This window comes from Entelurus aequoreus, linkage group LG10 (genome assembly GCF_033978785.1).
Source record: "Entelurus aequoreus isolate RoL-2023_Sb linkage group LG10, RoL_Eaeq_v1.1, whole genome shotgun sequence".
NCBI lineage: Eukaryota > Metazoa > Chordata > Actinopteri > Syngnathiformes > Syngnathidae > Entelurus > Entelurus aequoreus.
In genome coordinates this window covers 57,329,997-57,352,019 of record NC_084740.1, presented here as the reverse complement: position 1 = coordinate 57,352,019, position 22,023 = coordinate 57,329,997, and the positions used below count along the sequence as shown (strand labels likewise).

General features: G+C 39.2%; 1 protein-coding gene across 6 annotated transcripts in view; it reads left to right on the top strand.

The window, feature by feature from the left end:
- LOC133658832 (transient receptor potential cation channel subfamily M member 1-like) overlaps nt 1-22,023 on the top strand; it is a 165,384-nt gene that overhangs the window by 56,452 nt on the left and 86,909 nt on the right. For 3 of the 6 annotated variants that reach the window (XM_062061274.1, XM_062061273.1, XM_062061279.1), the window contains exons 1-2: nt 18,675-18,858; nt 20,702-20,778. In XM_062061274.1, coding sequence (XP_061917258.1) covers nt 18,706-18,858; nt 20,702-20,778 — 230 coding nt within the window. In that variant the 5' untranslated portion in view covers nt 18,675-18,705. Of the gene's footprint in view, nt 1-18,674; nt 18,859-20,701; nt 20,779-22,023 lie in introns of those variants that run through there. The other 3 variants (XM_062061275.1, XM_062061278.1, XM_062061277.1) reach the window with 1 other exon arrangement.

The window sequence follows — 22,023 nt, the reverse complement described above, 5'->3', positions numbered from 1 at the left end:
TTTCAGGGTTAGTGCAGGCCCCAAAGATGAAGAGTCCTTCATGGCTTGGAGAAACAACATGCTGAAGAAGAGTCCGACGTTCATGTTCTGGGATCTGATCATGAGATATGAAACCCTCATTCTCATCTTCATAAGGGCACACAGAGAGCAGAATTTCCTACTGTATGTAGAAGTGCTTGAAGAACTGGCCCCTCTATTCTTTGCCTTGGACCATGTGAACTATTCAAGATGGTTGCCTGTCCATATCAGGGACATGAAGTCTTTGCCCGACTCTATCAAGGACGAGTTTGAGAAGAATTCTCACTGGGTTCTTTCAAAGACATCTAACAGGTTTTCTGCAATCCCACTGGACCAAGCTCATGAACAAGAGAACAAGAATGTGAAAGGTTCAGGTGGTGCGGTTGGCCTCACAGAAAATCCAACTGCCTTCAGAAGATGGATGCTCACAGGCCCAGAAATGGCAAGATTGATAAAGGAATTTGAAGAGGAATATCTCCAAGATGACAAAGAGAGCTTCCAGCACCATGAGCAGGGTCTTGGCACACAGAAGACATTCCAGAGACAGGTCAACAGTCTGTCAGATACCATAAGGCGTATGGGAAACCCTTTCCTGGATGTCTTCGAGGAACTTGTGACTCTTGATAGTCGCAACTGCGCAGATAAATTAGTCGCAAATACCATGCTCATCCTGGAGGACACAGGGAAGAGACAATATCAGGAGTTTGTCAAGAAGGTGCTTGATGAACGCACACAATCTATCCATGATCCGATTAAAAGGAATTCCTTGGCAGTCTTCAGGCAACCTAGACGCAAGACAATGTCTAAAGATGGGAAAAAGATTAAAGTGCTTCAGAACAACGTGGCACTCTTTGGCCAGCTATATGTAGCTATGCAGAGCCGTGAGAGTAATTTGGATGAATTCTTTACACATGAGGTGCAGTCCTTCCCTCCATCTCTCTCAGACTTTGGAAAACTTCATCTGACAGGCACCAAATCAGACCTGCTACAATGTCTTGAGCAGCCAGCACAATCAGAGCCACCCTCAACCTATGACTTCAAAGTCCTAGATGGGGCAGTAATTGTCCACTGCCTGCCCACTATTAGAGTGAGCACGTTTGATGCTTATGCAAATGAGGTTTTCATCCCCTACCTGCAGAAGCAGCTGCAGGATGCAAAACGATTGGATGTTGTATGGGACACGTACATCCCTGACAGCTTGAAGGAGTCCACCCGAGAAAAAAGAGGACGTGGTGTTCGCAGGAAAGTGTCAGGCCCGACAAAGTTGCCAGGCAACTGGATGGACTTTCTTCGCGACCCAATCAACAAGAAGGAGTTGTTTGATTTCTTGACATCCAAGATCCAAGAGTTCAGCTGGCCACCAACCAAAGCTGTGTATGTCACATCGGGGCAAGCGGTGTCAGGACAAGCTTTTGGTTCCACTAGCATGATGGACTGTTGCAACCATGAGGAGGCAGACACAAGGATAGTGGTCCATCTACAATGCGCATTGAAGGAGGGAGCAAAGACAGTTCTTGTGCGAACTGTGGACACTGATGTCATCGTGATCCTTGCTGGTTTATTTTATGATTTGGTGGTGCTTCAACCATTGACTGACATCTGGGTGGCTTTTGGCATGGGAAAAAGGTTCAGATATTACCACATAAACCACATCTGCAAAAGCCTGGGGGAACCCAAATCACAAGGTCTGCTTATGTTCCACGCATATTCAGGTTGTGACACAACATCTGCATTTAACGGAAAAGGCAAGAAGTCAGCTTGGAGGGCATGGCAAGCCTATGATGCTGCTACAGAAACATTTATGTATCTGGCAAAGCATCCATTCCAGGAACTAAAAGTTGACTCTGAGCATTTCCAGACACTTGAGAGGCTGACTGTGATCCTGTACAACAGATCCAGTCCTTTGAACTCCATCAGTCAAACAAGGAAGGAACTCTTCTGTCAAGACAGTCGGCCGATGGAGAGATTACCTCCCACGCAGGATGCCCTACTCCAGCATGTAAAACGGGCTGTGTTTCAGGCAGGAATCTGGGCAACCAGCACAGACACACAGCAAGTGATTCCTTCTCCAAAGGACTTTGGATGGACCAAGGACGAAACAGGGTCATGGGTTCCAGTTTGGATAACCATTCCCGAGGTCTCCATTGCCTGCAGAGAGCTGATAAAATGCTCATGTAAAGGTGACTGTTCCAGCTGTAAATGCAGCAATGCTAATATTGACTGTTCTCCACTTTGCAAATGCAACTGCTGCAAATAGACACCAGGTACAGTTATGCACACCAATACACCAAGTTTCCACATTATGATGCATGTCAATTTGTTTAAATTGTGACAACAATTGTTTTCTTGCCTGTTTCACGTGCAGATTACTTCATAGTGTAGTAAGAAGAGTCATCCAGGCCATTGGTCCTCAGCCCCCATGCTGATCATGTGCACCAGCTGACTTGCCCCTTTAATTTATTTTTGGCCTCAATCAGAGTTCTAACATTATAATTGCATTAAAGGTTTTATGGATAATACTTCATGTGCTGGGTCTTGAATCATCATCTGAAAATGATACTTTTTGCTATTTCCGTCCATAATGAGGCCTTATTTGAAAGCCAAATGGTTCATAATGGAATCAAATATTGGCATTCTGGCTGTTCTGGGATGTGAAGACACTACCTGTAGACACCCTGTGCAAGTATGATGTAAAAACTAGCAGCAGGAGGACACATGACAAGAATTAGTCCTTTTTTAGTATAGGCGTTTTTTGCAGTTATTGATCAAAATAACTTATGTGCACTATAAAGGTATTTTCAATATTTAAGTTTGAGTACCCTTCTAAAATCCTTCAGTAGGTCATAAAGAAGGCCCATAAAAAATTTGGCGCTTTTATCCGCTCCGTAACGGTAATGTCACTAAGCCACCAGACTATCATTCACACAAAAGGGTTGTTTCTTTCTGTTATTAATATTCTGGTTCCTACATTATATATCAATATATATCAATACAGTCTGCAAGGGATACGGTCCGTAAGCACACATGATTGTGCGTGCTGCTGGTCCACTAATAATACTAACCTTTAACAGTTAATTTTACTCATTTTCATTCATTACTAGTTTTTATGTAACTGTTTTTATATTGTTGTACTTTCTTTTTTATTCAAGAATTGTTTTTAAATTTATTTATCTTATTTTACAAATTTTTTTAAAAAGTACCTTATCTTCACCATACCTGGTTGTCCAAATTAGGCATAATAATGTGTTAATTCCACGACTGCATATATCGGTTGATATCGGTATCGGTTGATATCGGTATCGGTAATTAAAGAGTTGGACAATATCGGAATATCGGATATCGGCAAAAAGCCATTATCGGACATCCCTAGTTTTGGAATTGGAATTGCATTATTATTGCATTGTGTGTTATTTTGTTGGACTAAATAATAAAAAATAAAACATTTTGTACAATGGCGACTTTATTCTTGCATTGTAATTGTAATACTAAATTCTAACTGTGAAACACATTTTAATTATGAAGTACTTTATAAATTGTTTTTTAAATAGGTTAATATTGACATCCTTTAAGTTGATGTGGTAAACCTTTTGCTATTTTGAGGAAATTATTTTACCTATGTTTATGTTTTTTATGGATATATGTGAGTTTTTTGTTAAGTTTTCCTCATTTTTAAAAAAAATAAAAGCATGGTGTGTTGTTGGATGCCTGCCCAAAGGCCGTATGTTAACTGTGTATAATGTTGTACTCATGGAAATGTGCAGTTGTTGTGGTTATTTTTGATTCAATTTGAAGCAAAATGTCTGTTAAAAATATACTCAAGTTAAAGTAAGCACCAAAAAATATATTCCAATGTCAAATCCTGCTTAGTGGAGTGCATAATGCAGGTTTCTCATAGTCATTCACCGACGTCCCACTGGGGTGAGTTTTTCCTTGCCCGTATGTGGGCTCTGTACCGAGGATGTCGTTGTGGCTTGTACAGCCCTTTGAGACACTTGTGATTTAGGGCTATATAAATAAACATTGATTGATTGATTGATTGATAGTACACTCCATAAAAGAGCTGACAATATGTATACAGTATATACAGTACAGGCCAAAAGTTTGGACACACCTTCTCATTCAATCTTTATTTTCATGACTATTTACATTGTAGATTGTCACATCAAAACTATGAATGAACACATGTGGACTTATGTACTTAACAAAAAAAAGTGAAATAACTGAAAACACGTTTTATATTCTAGTTTCTTCAAAATAGCCAAGAGTAAGTCACCTGAAATGGTTTTCACTTCACAGGTGTGCTTGAAGCTCATGGAGAGAATGCCAAGAGTGTGCAAAGCAGTAATCAGAGCAAAGAGTGGCTATTTTGAAGAAACTAGAATATAAAACATGTTTTCAGTTATTTCACCCTTTTTTTTTGTTAAGTACATAACTCCACATGTGTTCATTCATAGTTTTGATGTGACAATCTACAATGTAAATAGTCATGAAAATAAAGAAAACACATTGAATTAGAAAGTTTATCCAAACTTTTGGCCTGTACTGTGTGTTAAAAAACTTAAAAAATAAAAATACTAAAAACTGTAGTGAAATTGTGCCCACGCAGCGAGTTAATTTTACTTGATACGACATCCAAACTAATATTAGAAATTAGCAGGACTTTTAAGATAAAAATAAATATTTTATTGTGAAAACATGCATTATTCAACTTACAACTTCTAAAATTAAGCATCCTCGGGATGTTGCAAAATGTTTAATCCAGATGTTCAATGTGGGGGAAACTAATAGTTCTCTTTAGGGATGTCCGATAATGGCTTTTTGCCGATATCCGATATTGTCCAACTCTTTAATTACCGATACCGATATCAACCGATACCGATATCAACCGATATATGCAGTCGTGAAATTAACACATTATTATGCCTAATTTGGACAACCATGTATGGTGAAGATAAGGTACTTTTAAAAAAATAAAATAAGATAAATAAATTAAAAACATTTTCTTGAATAAAAAAGAAAGTAAAACAATATTAAAACAGTTACATAGAAACTAGTAATTAATGAAAATGAGTCAAATTAACTGTTAAAGGTTAGTACTATTAGTGGACCAGCAGCACGCACAATCATGTGTGCTTACGGACTGTATCCCTTGCAGACTGTATTGATATATATTGATATATAATGTAGGAACCAGAATATTAATAACAGAAAGAAACAACCCTTTTGTGTGAATGAGTGTAAATGGGGGAGGGAGGTTTTTTGGGTTGATGCACCAATTGTAAGTGTATCTTGTGTTTTTTATGTTGATTTAATAAAAAAAAACAAAAAACAACAACAACGATACAGATAATAAAAAAACCGATACCGATCATTTCCGATATTACATTTTAAACGCATTTAATCGGCCGATAATATCGGCCTGCCGAAATTATCGGACATCTCTAGTTCTCTTATTTGAATAGTTATTTCTCAGTCAGTTTTAACATTTTTAAAACTATCCATCCATCCATCCATTTTTCTACCGCTTGTCCCTAGACAAAATACAATTTTTCATGCTAAAATTAAGATCATGATGACTAAAACTAAATATAAGTAAATAGCTCTTAAAAGTAGGGATATTTCAAGAAATACATGTTTAAAAGTGGCAAATAATTGGCTGTGTAATGGAAAACGATTGCGATAAAACCGTTTCCAGGTGTATTTTTACTCATAGAACAAAACCCAAAAGCAGTGAAGTTGTCACGTTGTGTAAATGGTGAATAAAAACAGAATACAATGATTTGCAAATCCTTTTCAACTTATATTCAATTGAATAGACTGCAAAGACAAGATACTTAACGTCAAACTGGTAAACTTATTTTTGGCAAATAATTAGCTCATTTGGAATTTGATGCCTGCTACATGTTTCAAAAAAGCTGGCACAAGTGGCAAAAAAGACTGAGAAAGTTGAGGAATGCTCATCAAACACTTAGCGTATTTCCTTGAATTGGCGCAGGGAATATAGTATTCGCACATCTAGAATTACTGCCGGGTCAAACTCGTTTCTCAAAATAATTAACGCATGCTTGGCCTTATCGCCGGTTCATTATTAACGCCGGATCAAATTCGTTTCGCAAAATATTAATTTTATTATCGCATGTCTATAATTTTCACCGGGTCAAACTCGTTTCGCAAAATATTTAGCATATGTCTAGAACTTCCGCCGGGTCAAATTGGTTACGTCACGAGTGACGATTTACCTGTCCTCATTTTCAAAATGGAGGAAGCTGATTTCAGTAGTTTGCAATCACACAAAGGAAAAAAGATAAAGAGCTATTCAGTAGGATTTAAGGTCCAAGCTATTGAATACCGGTACGGTATGCTAAAAAGAACAGTAAGCAGCTATGTTTTATTAATATACCGTAGCTGCGTGTGTCAAATACGGTATGAGTCATTAAATGACTCCCGCCTCCTGGTGGTAGAGGGCGCTAGTGATCCTTCTTGCGACTTCCGGTACTGCAGAAGAAGTGACAACACGCAGCAACAGATCGTCTTTTTTTTCCTCTCGCCTGAACTTTTAACATGGAGGATTACATACCGGTATCTAAAATAAAACAGTTTTCTAAACTGGACTTTCAATGGAAGCAGGAGGTAATAATTAAAGGATTATCTCCATCGAGACAGAGAGACTTTTAAAACTGAAGAAAGAAAATAAGGAAGACTTCTATGAACAAGTTATCGATGCTTTTGGTCAGAAGGAGCTGCAAATGGACTCCATTTATAAGTACAGATAAGACCATAATAAAGTTTTTTTTTATTAAATGTGCTTTTCATGATGGTATGCTTACATCACACTCAAAGCGCACGCCTAAATTTACCGCATTCCTTTTGGTAAACGCCGGAGTGAGAAGAGGTTTTAAAATAATTAGCGCATGCACGGCCATCCCGCAGGCTTCCGGTAAACGCCGGAGTGACAGGAGGTTTTAAATTAATTAGCGCCCCTGCGGCTATTCAAGGAAATACGGTATTTGAAACATCCCACAGGTAGACGGGCTAATTGGGAACAGGTGGGTGCCATGATTGGGTATAAAAGCAGCTTCCATGAAATGCTCAGTCATTCACAAACAAGGATGGGGCGAGGGTCACCACTTTGTCAACAAATGCATGAGCAAATTCTAGAACAGTTTAAGGACAACATTTCTCAACCAGCTCTTGCAAGGAATTTAGGGATTTCACCATCTACGCTCCGTAATATCATCAAAAGGTTCAGAGAATCTGGAGAAATCACTGCACGTAAGCAGCAATGCCCGTGACCTTCGATCACTCAGGCGGTACTGCGTCAAAAAGCGACATCAGCGTGTAAAGGATATCACCACATGGGCTCAGGAACACTTCAGAAAACCACTGTCAGTAACTACAGTTGGTCGTTACATCTGTAAGTGCAAGTTAAAACTCTACTATGCAAAGCCAAAGCCGTTTATCAACAACACCCAGAAACGCCGCCGGCTTCGCTGGGCCCAAGCTCATCTAAGATGGACTGATGCCAAGTGGAAAAGTGTTCTGTTGTCTGATGAGCTTCAAAAATGTGTCTCCTCAATTCCTAAACATTTACTGAGTGTTGTTAAAAGGAAAGGCCATGTAACACAGTGGTAAAAATGCCCCTGTGACAACTTTTTTGCTATGTGTTGCTGCTATTAAATTGTAAGTTAATGATTATTTGTAGGGATCTCCGATAATGGCTTTTTGCCGATATCCGATATGCCGATATTGTCCAACTCTTTAATTACCGATACCGATATCAACCGATACCGATATCAACCGATATATACAGTCGTGGAATTAACACATTATTATGCCTAATTTGGACAACCAGGTATGGTGAAGATAAGGTACTTTTTTAAAAAATGAATCAAATAAAATAAGATAAATAAATTAAAAACATTTTCTTGAATAAAAAAGAAAGTAAAACAATATAAAAACAGTTACATAGAAACTAGTAATTAATGAAAATTTGTAAAATTAACTGTTAAAGGTTAGTATTATTAGTGGAGCAGCAGCACGCACAATCATGTGTGCTTACGGACTGTATCCCTTGCAGACTGTATTGATATATATTGATATATAATGTAGGAACCAGAATATTAATAACAGAAAGAAACAACCCTTTTGTGTGAATGAGTGTAAATGGGGGAGGGAGGTTTTTTGGGTTGGTGCACTAATTGTAAGTGTATCTTGTGTTTTTATGTGGATTTAATAAAAAATAAAAAAATAAAAATAAAAACAGATACTGATAATAAAAAAACCGATACCAATAATTTCCGATATTACATTTTAACGCATTTATCGGCCGATAATATCGGCAGACCGATATTATCGGACATCTCTAATTATTTGCAATAAAAAATGAAGTTTCTCAGTCCGAACATGAAATATCTTGTCTTTGCAGTCTATTCAATTGAATATAAGTTGAAAATAATTTCTTGTATTCTCTTTTTATTTACCATTTACACAAGGTGACAACTTCACTGGTTTTGGGTTTTGTAATATCAAATATATATAGCATTGGCTTTAAAATGTGGCAAAGTAGAAAGAAAAGAAAAAAAACCTACACAAGTAATAGTAGAATTATTCAATGTCACTCGTATTTCTTATTGAATGACTTACAGCCAAGTAGTTCAAAAGTGTGTTTAAACTGTCTATAAACCCAAGATGGCGTGTCCTGGGTGGGACATTCCTCTGTGGGCCGACCGCTTTAAAACATGTCTCATGACACTGGCGTCCACTAATCAGCGACATGTTGCTCTCATGTGACGGCTAACTGGATTTTCCAACCCAGGACGACAATTCCGTGCTTTTACTGAATTGGGGGGGAAAAAAACTGTTGATGCAAATTTGTTCACCACGAGCTCGGATCCCGTGGGTGTGACACTGGTGTACCTCACCCTCCCGCCCCGGTAAAAGGCGGCTTTTCATTCATGCCCTCGTGGGATCCACCACGGGTCTGAAAGATTCCTTAAACGGTAAAGGATTCCACACGGGTTTCCTTCCCGTCACGTCGCATCAGACGCCAACCACGAGCGGCAAAGCCAAGCAATTAGGGGTGGCTTTTATCTTCAACCCTGGTGACATCACATTCCACACTGGACCCCCCTAAAAGCCTCCATGATCCATTTCAGCTTGTGCTGACCACACCAGCAAACACATCCTCTGCACACGCTAGCAAATACAGAAAATGTGTTGGTGTTTTGCGTTTTTTTTTTTGCTCGGGATTCTTGCTTGCGATTAATTTTGGAACAAACCGGCCGTGATCTCCTTTCTCGCTAAGCCGTGCGGGTCAGGAGACCTGGCCCATGTGACGCCACGCAGCACAATAAGGCGTGTATGGGCCAATATGGCGTGGCTCTTTCTTGAAGCACCATTGCAAATGCTCGTTATGTTGGATTTGATGCTGCAGCAAAACAGCTCGTAAAATACACAACAGAGTATAAGTACGAGGCTCTCTCGCCACTTTGCACTTTTCCACTTTGCATCGGTCCATTTTAGATGAGCTCGGGCCTAGCGAAGCCGGCGGCGTTTCTGGGTGTTGTTGATAAATGGCTTTGGCTTTGCATAGTAGAGTTTTAACTTGCACTTACAGATGTAGCGACAAACTGTAGTTACTGACAGTGGTTTTCTGAAGTGTTCCTGAGCACATGTGGTGATATCCTTTACACGCTGATGTCGCTTTTTGATGTGATCGAAGGTCACGGGCATTGCTGCTTACGTGCAGTGATTTCTCCAGATTCTCTGAACCTTTTGATGATATTACGGACCGTAGATGGTGAAATCCCTAAATTCCTTGCTCGTTGAGAAATGTTGTTCTTAAACTGTTTGTCAATTTGCTCACGCATTTGTTGACAAAGTGGTGACCCTCGCCCCATCCTTGTTTGTGAATGACTGAGCATTTGTGAGCAAATGTGGACTCGTCAGACCACAGAACACTTTTCCACTTTGCATCAGTCCATCTTAGATGAGCTCGGGCCCAGCGAAGCCGGCGGCGTTTCTGGGTGTTGTTGATAAACGGCTTTTCGCTTTGCATAGTAGAGTTTTAACTTGCACTTCGATGTAGCGACCAACTGTAGTTACTGACAGTGGTTTTCTGAAGTGTTCCTGAGCCCGTGTGGTGATATCCTATACACGCTGATGTCGCTTTTTGACGCAGTACCGCCTGAGTGATCGAAGGTCACGGGCATTGCTGCTTACGTGCAGTGATTCCTCCAGATTCTCTGAACCTTTTGATGATATTACGGACCGTAGATGGTGAAATCCCTAAATTCCTTGCAACAGCTGGTTGAGAAATGTTGTTCTTAAAATGTTCAACAATTTGCTCACGCATTTGTTGACAAAGTGGTGACCCTCGCCCCATCCTTGTTTGTGAATGACTGAGCATTTGTGAGCAAATGTGGACTCGTCAGACCACAGAACACTTTTCCACTTTGCATCAGTCCATCTTAGATGAGCTCGGGCCTAGCGAAGCCGGCGGCGTTTCTGGGTGTTGTTGACAAATGGCTTTTCGCTTTGCATAGTAGAGTTTTAACTTGCACTTAGATGTAGCGACCAACTGTAGTTACTGACAGTGGTTTTCTGAAGTGTTCCTGAGCCCGTGTGGTGATATCCTTTACACGCTGATGTCGCTTTTTGACGCAGTACCGCCTGAGTGATCGAAGGTCACGGGCATTGCTGCTTACGTGCAGTGATTCCTCCAGATTCTCTGAACCTTTTGATGATATTACGGACCGTAGATGGTGAAATCCCTAAATTCCTTGCAACAGCTGGTTGAGAAATGTTGTTCTTAAAATGTTCAACAATTTGCTCAGGCATTTGTTGACAAAGTGGTGACCCTCGCCCCATCCTTGTTTGTGAATGACTGAGCATTTGTGAGCAAATGTGGACTCGTCAGACCACAGAACACTTTTCCACTTTGCATCAGTCCATCTTAGATGAGCTCGGGCCTAGCGAAGCCGGCGGCGTTTCTGGGTGTTGTTGATAAATGGCTTTTCGCTTTGCATAGTAGAGTTTTAACTTGCACTTAGATGTAGCGACAAACTGTAGTTACTGACAGTGGTTTTCTGAAGTGTTCCTGAGCCCATGTGGTGATATCCTTTACACGCTGATGTCGCTTTTTGATGCAGTACCGCCTGAGTGATCGAAGGTCACGGGCATTGCTGCTTACGTGCAGTGATTTCTCCAGATTCTCTGAACCTTTTGATGATATTACGGACCGTAGATGGTGAAATCCCTAAATTCCTTGCAATAGCTGGTTGAGAAATGTTGTTCTTAAACTGTTCAACAATTTGCTCACGCATTTGTTGACAAAGTGGTGACCCTCGCCCCATCCTTGTTTGTGAATGACTGAGCATTTGTGAGCAAATGTGGACTTGTCAGACCACAGAACACTTTTCCACTTTGCATCAGTCCATCTTAGATGAGCTCGGGCCTAGCGAAGCCGGCGGCATTTCTGGGTGTTGTTGATAAATGGCTTTGGCTTTGCATAGTATAGTTTTAACTTGCACTTAGATGTAGCGACCAACTGTAGTTACTGACAGTGGTTTTCTGAAGTGTTCCTGAGCCCGTGTGGTGATATCCTTTACACGCTGATGTCTCTTTTTGACGCAGTACCGCCTGAGTGATCGAAGGTCACGGGCATTGCTGCTTACGTGCAGTGATTCCTCCAGATTCTCTGAACCTTTTGATGATATTACGGACCGTAGATGGTGAAATCCCTAAATTCCTTGCTCGTTGAGAAATGTTGTTCTTAAACTGTTTGTCAATTTGCTCACGCATTTGTTGACAAAGTGGTGACCCTCGCCCCATCCTTGTTTGTGAATGACTGAGCATTTGTGAGCAAATGTGGACTCGTCAGACCACAGAACACTTTTCCACTTTGCATCAGTCCATCTTAGATGAGCTCGGGCCCAGCGAAGCCGGCGGCGTTTCTGGGTGTTGTTGACAAACGGCTTTTCGCTTTGCATAGTAGAGTTTTAACTTGCACTTAGATGTAGCGACCAACTGTAGTTACTGACAGTGGTTTTCTGAAGTGTTCCTGAGCCCGTGTGGTGATATCCTTTACACGCTGATGTCGCTTTTTGACGCAGTACCGCCTGAGTGATCGAAGGTCACGGGCATTGCTGCTTACGTGCAGTGATTCCTCCAGATTCTCTGAACCTTTTGATGATATTACGGACCGTAGATGGTGAAATCCCTAAATTCCTTGCAACAGCTGGTTGAGAAATGTTGTTCTTAAAATGTTCAACAATTTGCTCCCGCATTTCTTGACAAAGTGGTGACCCTCGCCCCATCCTTGTTTGTGAATGACTGAGCATTTGTGAGCAAATGTGGACTCGTCAGACCACAGAACACTTTTCCACTTTGCATCAGTCCATCTTAGATGAGCTCGGGCCTAGCGAAGCCGGCGGCGTTTCTGGGTGTTGTTGACAAATGGCTTTTCGCTTTGTATAGTAGAGTTTTAACTTGCACTTAGATGTAGCGACCAACTGTAGTTACTGACAGTGGTTTTCTGAAGTGTTCCTGAGCCCGTGTGGTGATATCCTTTACACGCTGATGTCTCTTTTTGACGCAGTACCGCCTGAGTGATCGAAGGTCACGGGCATTGCTGCTTACGTGCAGTGATTTCTCCAGATTCTCTGAACCTTTTGATGATATTACGGACCGTAGATGGTGAAATCCCTAAATTCCTTGCTCGTTGAGAAATGTTGTTCTTAAACTGTTTGTCAATTTGCTCACGCATTTGTTGACAAAGTGGTGACCCTCGCCCCATCCTTGTTTGTGAATGACTGAGCATTTGTGAGCAAATGTGGACTCGTCAGACCACAGAACACTTTTCCACTTTGCATCAGTCCATCTTAGATGAGCTCGGGCCCAGCGAAGCCGGCGGCGTTTCTGGGTGTTGTTGATAAATGGCTTTTAGCTTTGCATAGTAGAGTTTTAACTTGCACTTAGATGTAGCGACCAACTGTAGTTACTGACAGTGGTTTTCTAAAGTGTTCCTGAGCACGTGTGGTGATATCCTTTACACGCTGATGTCGCTTTTTGACGCAGTACCGCCTGAGGGATCATACAATGTTGGTTTTCGGCCTTCCTCCAGATTCTCTGAACCTTTTGATGATATTACAGAGCGTAGATAGTGAAATTCCTAAATTCCTTGCAATAGCTGGTTGAGAAATGTTGTTCTTAAACTGTTGGACAATTTGTTCGCACATTTGTTGACAAAGTGGTGACCCTCGCCCCATCCTTGTTTTTCACGGAAGCTGCTTTTATACCCAATCATGGCACCCGCCTGTTCCCAATTAGCCTCTTCACCTGTGATATGTTCCAAATAAGTGTTTGATGAGCATTCCTCAACTTTCTCAGTCTTTTTTGCCACTTGTGCCAGCTTTTTTGAAACATGTTGCAGGCATCAAATTCCAAATGAGCTAATATTTGCAAAAAATAACAAAGTTTACCAGTTCCAACGTTAAGTATCTTGTCTTTGCAGTCTATTCAATTGAATATAAGTTGAAAAGGATTTGCAAATCATTGTATTCTGTTTTTATTTACCATTTACACAACGTGACAACTTCACTGCTTTTGGGTTTTGTACTATGAGTAAAAATACACCTGCAAACTGTTTTGTTGCCATCGTTTTCCATTACACAGCAAATTATTTGCCATTTTAAAAATGTTATTTCTTGAAATATCCCTTTTTAAGAGCTATTTACTAGTCATCATGATCTTAATTTTAGCATGAACATTGTATTTTGTCTATTCTGGTTTAAAAATGTTAAAACTAAGAAAATAACTATTCAAATAAGAGAATTATACATTTTCCCCACATTGAACATCTTGTTTAAAGATTTTGCAACATCCCGAGGATGCCTAATTTAAGAAATTGCAAGTTGAATAATGCATTTTTTTGAAACATATTGCAGGCATCAAATTCCAAATGCGCTGATATTTGCAAAAAATAACAAAGTTTACCAGTTCGAACGTTAAGTATCTTGTCTTTGGAGTCTATTCAATTGAATATAGGTTGAAAAGGATTTTTTTTATTTACGATTTACCCAACATGCCAACTTCACTGGTTTTGGGTTTTGTAAAAAGGTAGTTTAAACACTGCAAAAACTGAAATCTAAGTAAGATTAAATATCTCAAATAAGGGTGATATTTGCTTATTTTCTGTCTGATAAGATAATTCTTCTCACTAAGCAGATTTTATGTTAGAGTGTTTTACTTGTTTTAAGTGTTTTGGTCCTAAATAGGGATGTTCGCTTTTTGCCGATATCCGATATTCCGATATTGTCCAACTCTTTAATTACCGATACCGATATCAACCGATACCGATATCAACCGATATATGCAGTCGTGGAATTAGCACATTATTATGTCTAATTTGGACAACCAGGTATGGTGAAGATAAGGTACTTTAAAAAAAAATAAAAAAAAATAAGATAACTAAATTAAAAACATTTTCTTGAATAAAAAAGTAAAACAATATAAAAACAGTTACATAGAAACTAGTAATGAATGAAAATTAGTAAAATTAACTGTTAAAGGTTAGTACTATTAGTGGACCCGCAGCACGCACAATCATGTGTGCTTACGGACTGTATCCCTTGCAGACTGTATTGATATATATTGATATATAATGTAGGAACCAGAATATTGATAACAGAAAGAAATGGGGGGAGGGAGGTTTTTTGGGTTGGTGCACTAATTGTAAGTGTATCTTGTGTTTTTTATGTTGATTTAATAATAAAAAAAAAAAATAAATAAATAAAAAACCCCCGATACAGATAATAAAAAAACTGATACCGATAATTTCCGATATTACATTTTAACGCATCCCTAGTCCTAAATGATCTCAGTAAGATATTACAGCTTGTTGCTGAGATTTGATGACCTAAATTGAGTAAAACATGCTTGAAACTAGAATATCAACTGTTGCAAAGCTGTGTCATCAACACTCACAAGTATAAAACTACTTTTTCAAAGTAATCATTTCTTACTTCTAAAATGAGAAGAAAAAAAACATGATTTTGACACAGATGTGTCTCCTAATCAAAACAGATGACAGCCAAATGGACTTTGCTGTTTTATTTTCAATGAAACAATAGAAAACACGTACTCATATAGTAGTACAGTTGGCACAGTACAGTAAACGGACAGTTAATATTTCAACATTTAACATGTGACATTTCAAACAATTTTGAACAGAAATAGTTCAAGCACATTCAGGTAAATTCCTCAAAATTACAATAAAAAAAATGATGTACACTACCGTTCAAAAGTTTGGGGTCACCCAAACAATTTTGTGGAATAGCCTTCATTTCTAAGAACAAGAATAGACTGTCGAGTTTCAGATGAAAGTTCTCTTTTTCTGGCCATTTTGAGCGTTTAATTGACCCCATAAATGTGATGCTCCAGAAACTCAATCTGCTCAAAGGAAGGTCAGTTTTGTAGCTTCTGTAACGAGCTAAACTGTTTTCAGATGTGTGAACATGATTGCACAAGGGTTTTCTAATCATCAATTAGCCTTCTGAGCCAATGAGCAAACACATTGTACCATTAGAACACTGGAGTGATAGTTGCTGGAAATGGGCCTCTATACACCTATGTAGATATTGCACCAAAAACCAGACATTTGCAGCTAGAATAGTCATTTACCACATTAGCAATGTATAGAGTGTATTTCTTTAAAGTTAAGACTAGTTTAAAGTTGTCTTCATTGAAAAGTACAGTGCTTTTCCTTCAAAAATAAGGACATTTCAATGTGACCCCAAACTTTTGAACGGTAGTGTATGTATATATGCGCACTAATTGACTGAAAGAGCACGCACTTGGCGCGATGATGTCATGTTATCAATGGGAAAATGCATTTTTAGACAATATGATTTGCCTGAGCGGTGAGGAAACCCTGAGAGTAACAAGCGGTTAATTATTTCAATTTCAATTACTTCAAAGTTATTTTTTAGTATAAGTTTGCTGGTTTCAAGAAATGTAATGCCGAGCGCATATCATTATGTCAAGATAATGGCACTAGCATTTACTTCATTTAAGTTTTTTTTTCTACCAAGAAAAGTGCACTTGTTATTAGTGAGAATATACTTATTTTAAGGTATTGTGGGGTTCATTGAGGTTAGCTAATTTTACTTGTTTTGGAAAGTCTTGACAAGCCGAATTTTCTTGTTCTATTGGCAGATAATTTTGCTTAGTTCAAATAAAATACCCCTAATTTTTGTATTTTTTTAAATTCTTTTTGAACACTGACTTTTTGCAGTGAAATGCTGATGTAACCGGCGAGAGAAATGTCAAACCTCCTCACAAGTGTTCCATTGTGTCCTAAACACAGCATGTTTGGAATGAAAGTTGTTTATTGTGTGGAGGCTTGTCTTAATTCTCGTTAATTTGTTTGGTGTGACACAATCTGATCGGCCAAATCTTCAAGGTTCTTTTTTTCCCCCCTTTCCCTTTCATTACAAGCACTTTAACGAGGCAGCTGCTCGCTCTCAGGATTTGGCTTTTAATTGCTGTGCTTGATGAGTTTAAAGGCCTACTGAAATGATTTTTTTTTTATTTAAACGGGGATAGCAGATCCATTTTATGTGTCATACTAGATCATTTCGCGATATTGCCATATTTTTGCTGAAAGGATTTAGTATAGAACAACAACGATAAAGTTCGCAACTTTTGGTCTCTGATAAAAAAAAGCCTTGCCCCTACCGGAAGTAGCGTGATGTAGTCAGTTGTTCACCTCCTCATATTTTCCTATTGTTTTCAACGCAGCTAGAGCGATTCGGACCGAGAAAGCGACGATTACCCAATTAATTTAAGCGAGGATGAAAGATTCGTGGATGAGGAGCGTTAGAGTGACGGACTAGAATGCAGTGAAAGACATATCTTTTTTCGCTCTGACCGTAACTTAGGTACAAGCTGGCTCATTGGATTCCACACTCTTTCCTTTTTCTATTGTGGATCACGGATTTGTATTTTAAACCACCTCGGATACTATATCCTCTTGAAAATGAGAGTCCAGAACGCGAAATAGACATTCACAGTGACTTTTATTTCCACGACAATACATCGGCGAAGCTCTTTAGCTACTGAGCTAACGTGATAGCATCTGTCTCAAATGCAGATAGAAACAAAATAAATAAATCCCTGACTGGAAGGATAGACAGAAGATCAACAATACTATTAAACCATGTACATGTAACTACACGGTTAATAATTCTCAGCCTGGCAAAGCTTAACAATGCTGTTGCTAACAACGCTGAAGCTAATTTAGCAACTTAGCAACCGGACCTCACAGAGCTATAATAAAAACATTAGCGCTCCACCTACGCCAGCCAGCCCTCATCTGCTCATCAACACCCGTGCTCACCTGCGTTGCAGCGATCGACGGCGCGATGAAGGACTTCACCCGTTTACAGAAGCGGTTGGCTGCTAGCATCGGCTACGTCTGCTATCCAAGTAAGTCCTCCTTGTTGTGTTGCTACAGCCAGCCGCTAATACACCGATCCCACCTACAACTTTCTTCTTTGCAGTCTCCATTGTTCATTAAACAAATTGCAAAAGATTCACCAACACAGATGTCCAGAATACTGTGGAATTATGAAATGAAAACAGAGCTTTTTTGTATTGTTTTCAATGGCGTACCGATACTCCTGTTTCACTGGCTACGTCACGCGCATACGTCATCATCCAAAGGCGTTTTCAACCGGAAGTTTAGCGGGAAATTTAAAATGTCACTTTATAAGTTAACCCGGCCGTATTGGCATGTGTTGCAATGTTAAGATTTCATCATTGATATATAAACTATCAGACTGCGTGGTCGCTAGTAGTGGCTTTCAGTAGGCCTTTAAATAACCTGACATGACGATGGTCAAACACTTTTGGAAGTGCATTTTTTGGTTTGAGGCTAGCTAGGTAGTATGGTTCCTGTTCAAGTCTGTCTTTTTCTTTTTTTTCCCACCTAGCTGAAAGTGCTTAACCATAAAAGGAGCTCTGGTCAAACCTACTCACATGAGAAAGACTTTGTACTAACTTGCAGCTCAGCTAATGCCTTCATCTGCTTATCTAAACAAGCCCTGCAAAAGCCTCGATAACTTGAAATCGTCTTAATTACTCCTAAAAGGTGCATAGTGCATTTTCACACACTGTCCAGAAAGGACACATCATGAGCGACTGTTATCTTCCCCTGCACCAAAACAAGAGTGGAAACAGAGATTAACTGCAATTAGTGTTGCGTGACCTTGCCCCCAACCGGAGTGCAGTCATGTCTTATAACAGGGCGCCTTCCAAAAGAATGCCTGCTTCCAATTCTCTCAATTATGCAAATGCAGGTTGAAATCAAAGTAACTGGAAATAGGGGGGGGGGGGGGGGGGGGTGTAAGAGGAGGGGTTTGCATGTTTTCCAAAAAAAAAAAAAGTCTCGAAGCAACAACTGTCCACGCACAAACAAAAATAATCTTGCTGCCGGGGACCACGCAAAGAAAAAGAGTTTGGACAAATTGGGAGATTAGGGGCCGCTTATCAGAGTAGATTTATTGTGCCTTGTTCGAGGCCAGGGTGAAAATGCCCTGCGGGCTTGGGGAAGGGGGTCATGGGACTCCCAAAAGGATTACCTTGAACTGGAGTCATGAGACCGAGGCGAACAAAGAGCCTGCTCACATGCTCATCATATTAGCCGGCCCTCATAAAGTGAACAAGTGTCATGTCCTGTGGGATTCAGTCAGGCTGCAGCAGCAGCAGCAGCAGCAGCAGCAGCTCGCTGGCCAGCACGTCTTGAGAGGCAACTCTGCACGCTGGGACCCACCTTTCTATGTAAGTGGAGCTACTGCTAAACTTTGTATTTCAATCTTTTTCATGGTCCATTTATGGCAAAACTCGTAGAAGGTGAAACGTAGCTAGAAAGTGAATTAATGTGTGGGTGAGCGACAGGTTTTATACACACCACACAAACTATTGCAATCTTTTCTTTTAAATACTAATTAAAATTAAAATTAAATTGAAAAATACTATAGTTTTTATTTTTTTGTTTAATTATTTAATGTTTCATAATTTTTGTAATTAAAATCGTTTTTGTATTTTTTTTATTAGGTACTTATTAGATATGTATTACATTATTTATTGCAATATACCAGAATGCAATATATTTATTTATTTTTGTAGTCCATTGAACATCAATTATGAGGCATTAACTATAACAAATGTTCTCTCAATTAGAACAAAAAAAAATGTTATTATTAGCCTATTAGAATGATAAAGTCTACTTTTAGTGCCTGAAGCCTGGAGACAGAACAATAGCAACACTGTGTTACTGTTACAGATGTTGTTTTTCTAGTACATTGAACATATTATGAGGCATTAACTATAAAAAAAATTCTCTTAATCAAAACAAAAAAACAATATTGTAGTTATTAGCCTAGTAGAATGATAAAGTCTGAAGTCTGGAGACAGAACAGTAGCAACATTGTGTTATTGTTACAGACATCTTGTGATTCCTGATAATAATGCTTTTCTAGTACATTAAACATATTATTATGATTCATAAACAATAACAAATGCTCTCTTAGTTAAAACGGGAAAAAAAACATGATTATTTTTAGACAGTTGAATGATGAAGTCTACTTTCGAACCCCGAAGGCCTGGAGACAGATTAGTAGCAACACTGTGTTATTGTTACAGACATTGCTTTTCTAGTGCATTGAACATATTATTATGAGGCATAAACTACAACAAATTTTCTCTCAATTAAAACAAAAAAACAATAGTTACTATTAGACTAGTAGAATGATAAAGTCTACTTTTAGTGCCTGAAGCCTGGAGACAGAACAGTAGCAACAGTGTGTTATTGTTACAGATTTCTATTGATTCCTGATAATAATGCTTTTCTAGTACATTGAACATATTATTATGATGCATAAACAATAAGAAATGTTCTCTCAATTAAAACAAAAAGCAATATAGTTATTATTAGACTAGTAGAATGATAAAGTCTACTTTTAGTGCCTGAAGCCTGGAGACAGAACAGTAGCAACATTGTGTTATTGTTACAGACGTTGCTTTTCTAGTACATTGAACATATTGTTATGATGTATAAACAATAACAAATGCTCTCTCAGTTAAAACGAGAAAAAAAAACATGATTATTTTTAAACAGTTGAGTGATGAAGTCTACTTTCGGACCCTGAAGGCCTGGAAGCAGAACAATAGCAAGACTGTGTTGTTATTGCAGACGTCTTGTGATTCCCGATCATAAGACGTCCGTAAAGAATCAATCCGTGGTGTTTTTTAGTCACACTCGCATCTTGTTCAAAAGGATTTTGTTCGGTAAATACGTTCCAAGCTAATGAAGCAAAAAGAATGTCCCTGTTTTTCCAGTGTTTTTACAGCCACCGCCAAGGCTTTTCCTGGAAAGCTGAGTTCCCATCGCTCTACTTTTAATTAGTCATTCACGCTCCACAATGGCCGGCGCACAAACTTTGCTTTCAACTCAGGTTATTTTCTGATCCGAGCTTGGAAACACATCAAACGGGGGAGCAATCGGAAGCCGTTTTTGGACACAGTGAGCGGCCGACTGCTATTGGGTGGCGATGACTCCCGGGTGGCGGCTTCTACTGAGACACTGACACAAACACTTTGTCTTCCTTTTTCTCTCTGTCAGGCCCAGCGAGCTTGGATCGAGAGGACGTTTCTGAAGAGAGAATGTGTTCACATCTTCCCTACCAAGGACCCCACCAGGTAATTGTGGTCTTCTAAAGATGTGTTACAAGCTTTTTACCTACTTTGTCCATAAAAGCATACAGTGATTTACTATGCAAACTTTAAAAACATTCCTAACAGTTATCACTATTTTCTATTAATAGTTGCATTTACTTTTTTTTTTTTATCTAGACCAGTATATACCCTAATCTTAATTATGGGTTCTATAATTGGTTGTACATATGCCTTCCCCAATCCATGGGGATATTAGCACCAGATTACAGGACATCCCCAGAATGTACCTACAAACCAGACTATCCCAAAATACACCTTAACGTTTACCACGGTTTAAAAACTAGACTATCCCAAAATGTTTCTATGAATGTTCTCATTTATCCAAGTCCGTGTATTCTCAGGGCATTCAATCGTCGTTGGCATTGACAGTAGGATTGTTCTTTTGCATCTCAACAGTTGTTTTTCTCACTACAATAGGGCGAAACCATTCTTGCCCTGGCACAGGGTCCTTGTGTTGGAGTATAAATAGTTGGGGTTTTGGCACCAGCTGTAACTAGATCTGACCAATCTAAGTCTTTAAGACTAGATCTGACCAATCTGAGTCTAAGACTAGATCTGACCAATCTAAGTCTAAGACTAGATCTGACCAATCTAAGTCTAAGACTAGATCTGACCAATCTAAGTCTTTAAGTCTAGATCTGACCAATCTAAGTCTTTAAGACTAGATCTGACCAATCTGTGTCTAAGACTAGATCTGACCAATCTAAGTCTTTAAGACTAGATCTGACCAATCTGTGTCTAAGACTAGATCTGACCAATCTAAGTATATGAGCATGAACTGATGAAGCCTACTCGGGTGAGAGGCAAAACCTCTTCTAAGACAAACCAAACAGTCCAGTTGCGATCGATTGAATTCCCGGAGAATATCCCAAAACACTGTAACACTAACCCTCTGGTAATATGTACAATACAGTATTATATATGGTGTTTACTAAACTGGCTCAAAATATACCATATGGTTCGATTAGCCTTGCATATACCTTAACTTCAGGTTCTGACTCCACCCCTAACCCTGGGGTCTAACCTGGACTGACCCAGAATGTACCATCAGCCTAACCAATGTGTGTATACTTAACTAGCCCAGATTATACAAGTATAAGGATCGGACAACACCCTTTATTTAACCTAATTGTACGGGTAAGAACTAGACAAAATTTAACTTGGGATCTAAACCAGACTAGCCTATCAAACAATCAATCAATCAGAGTT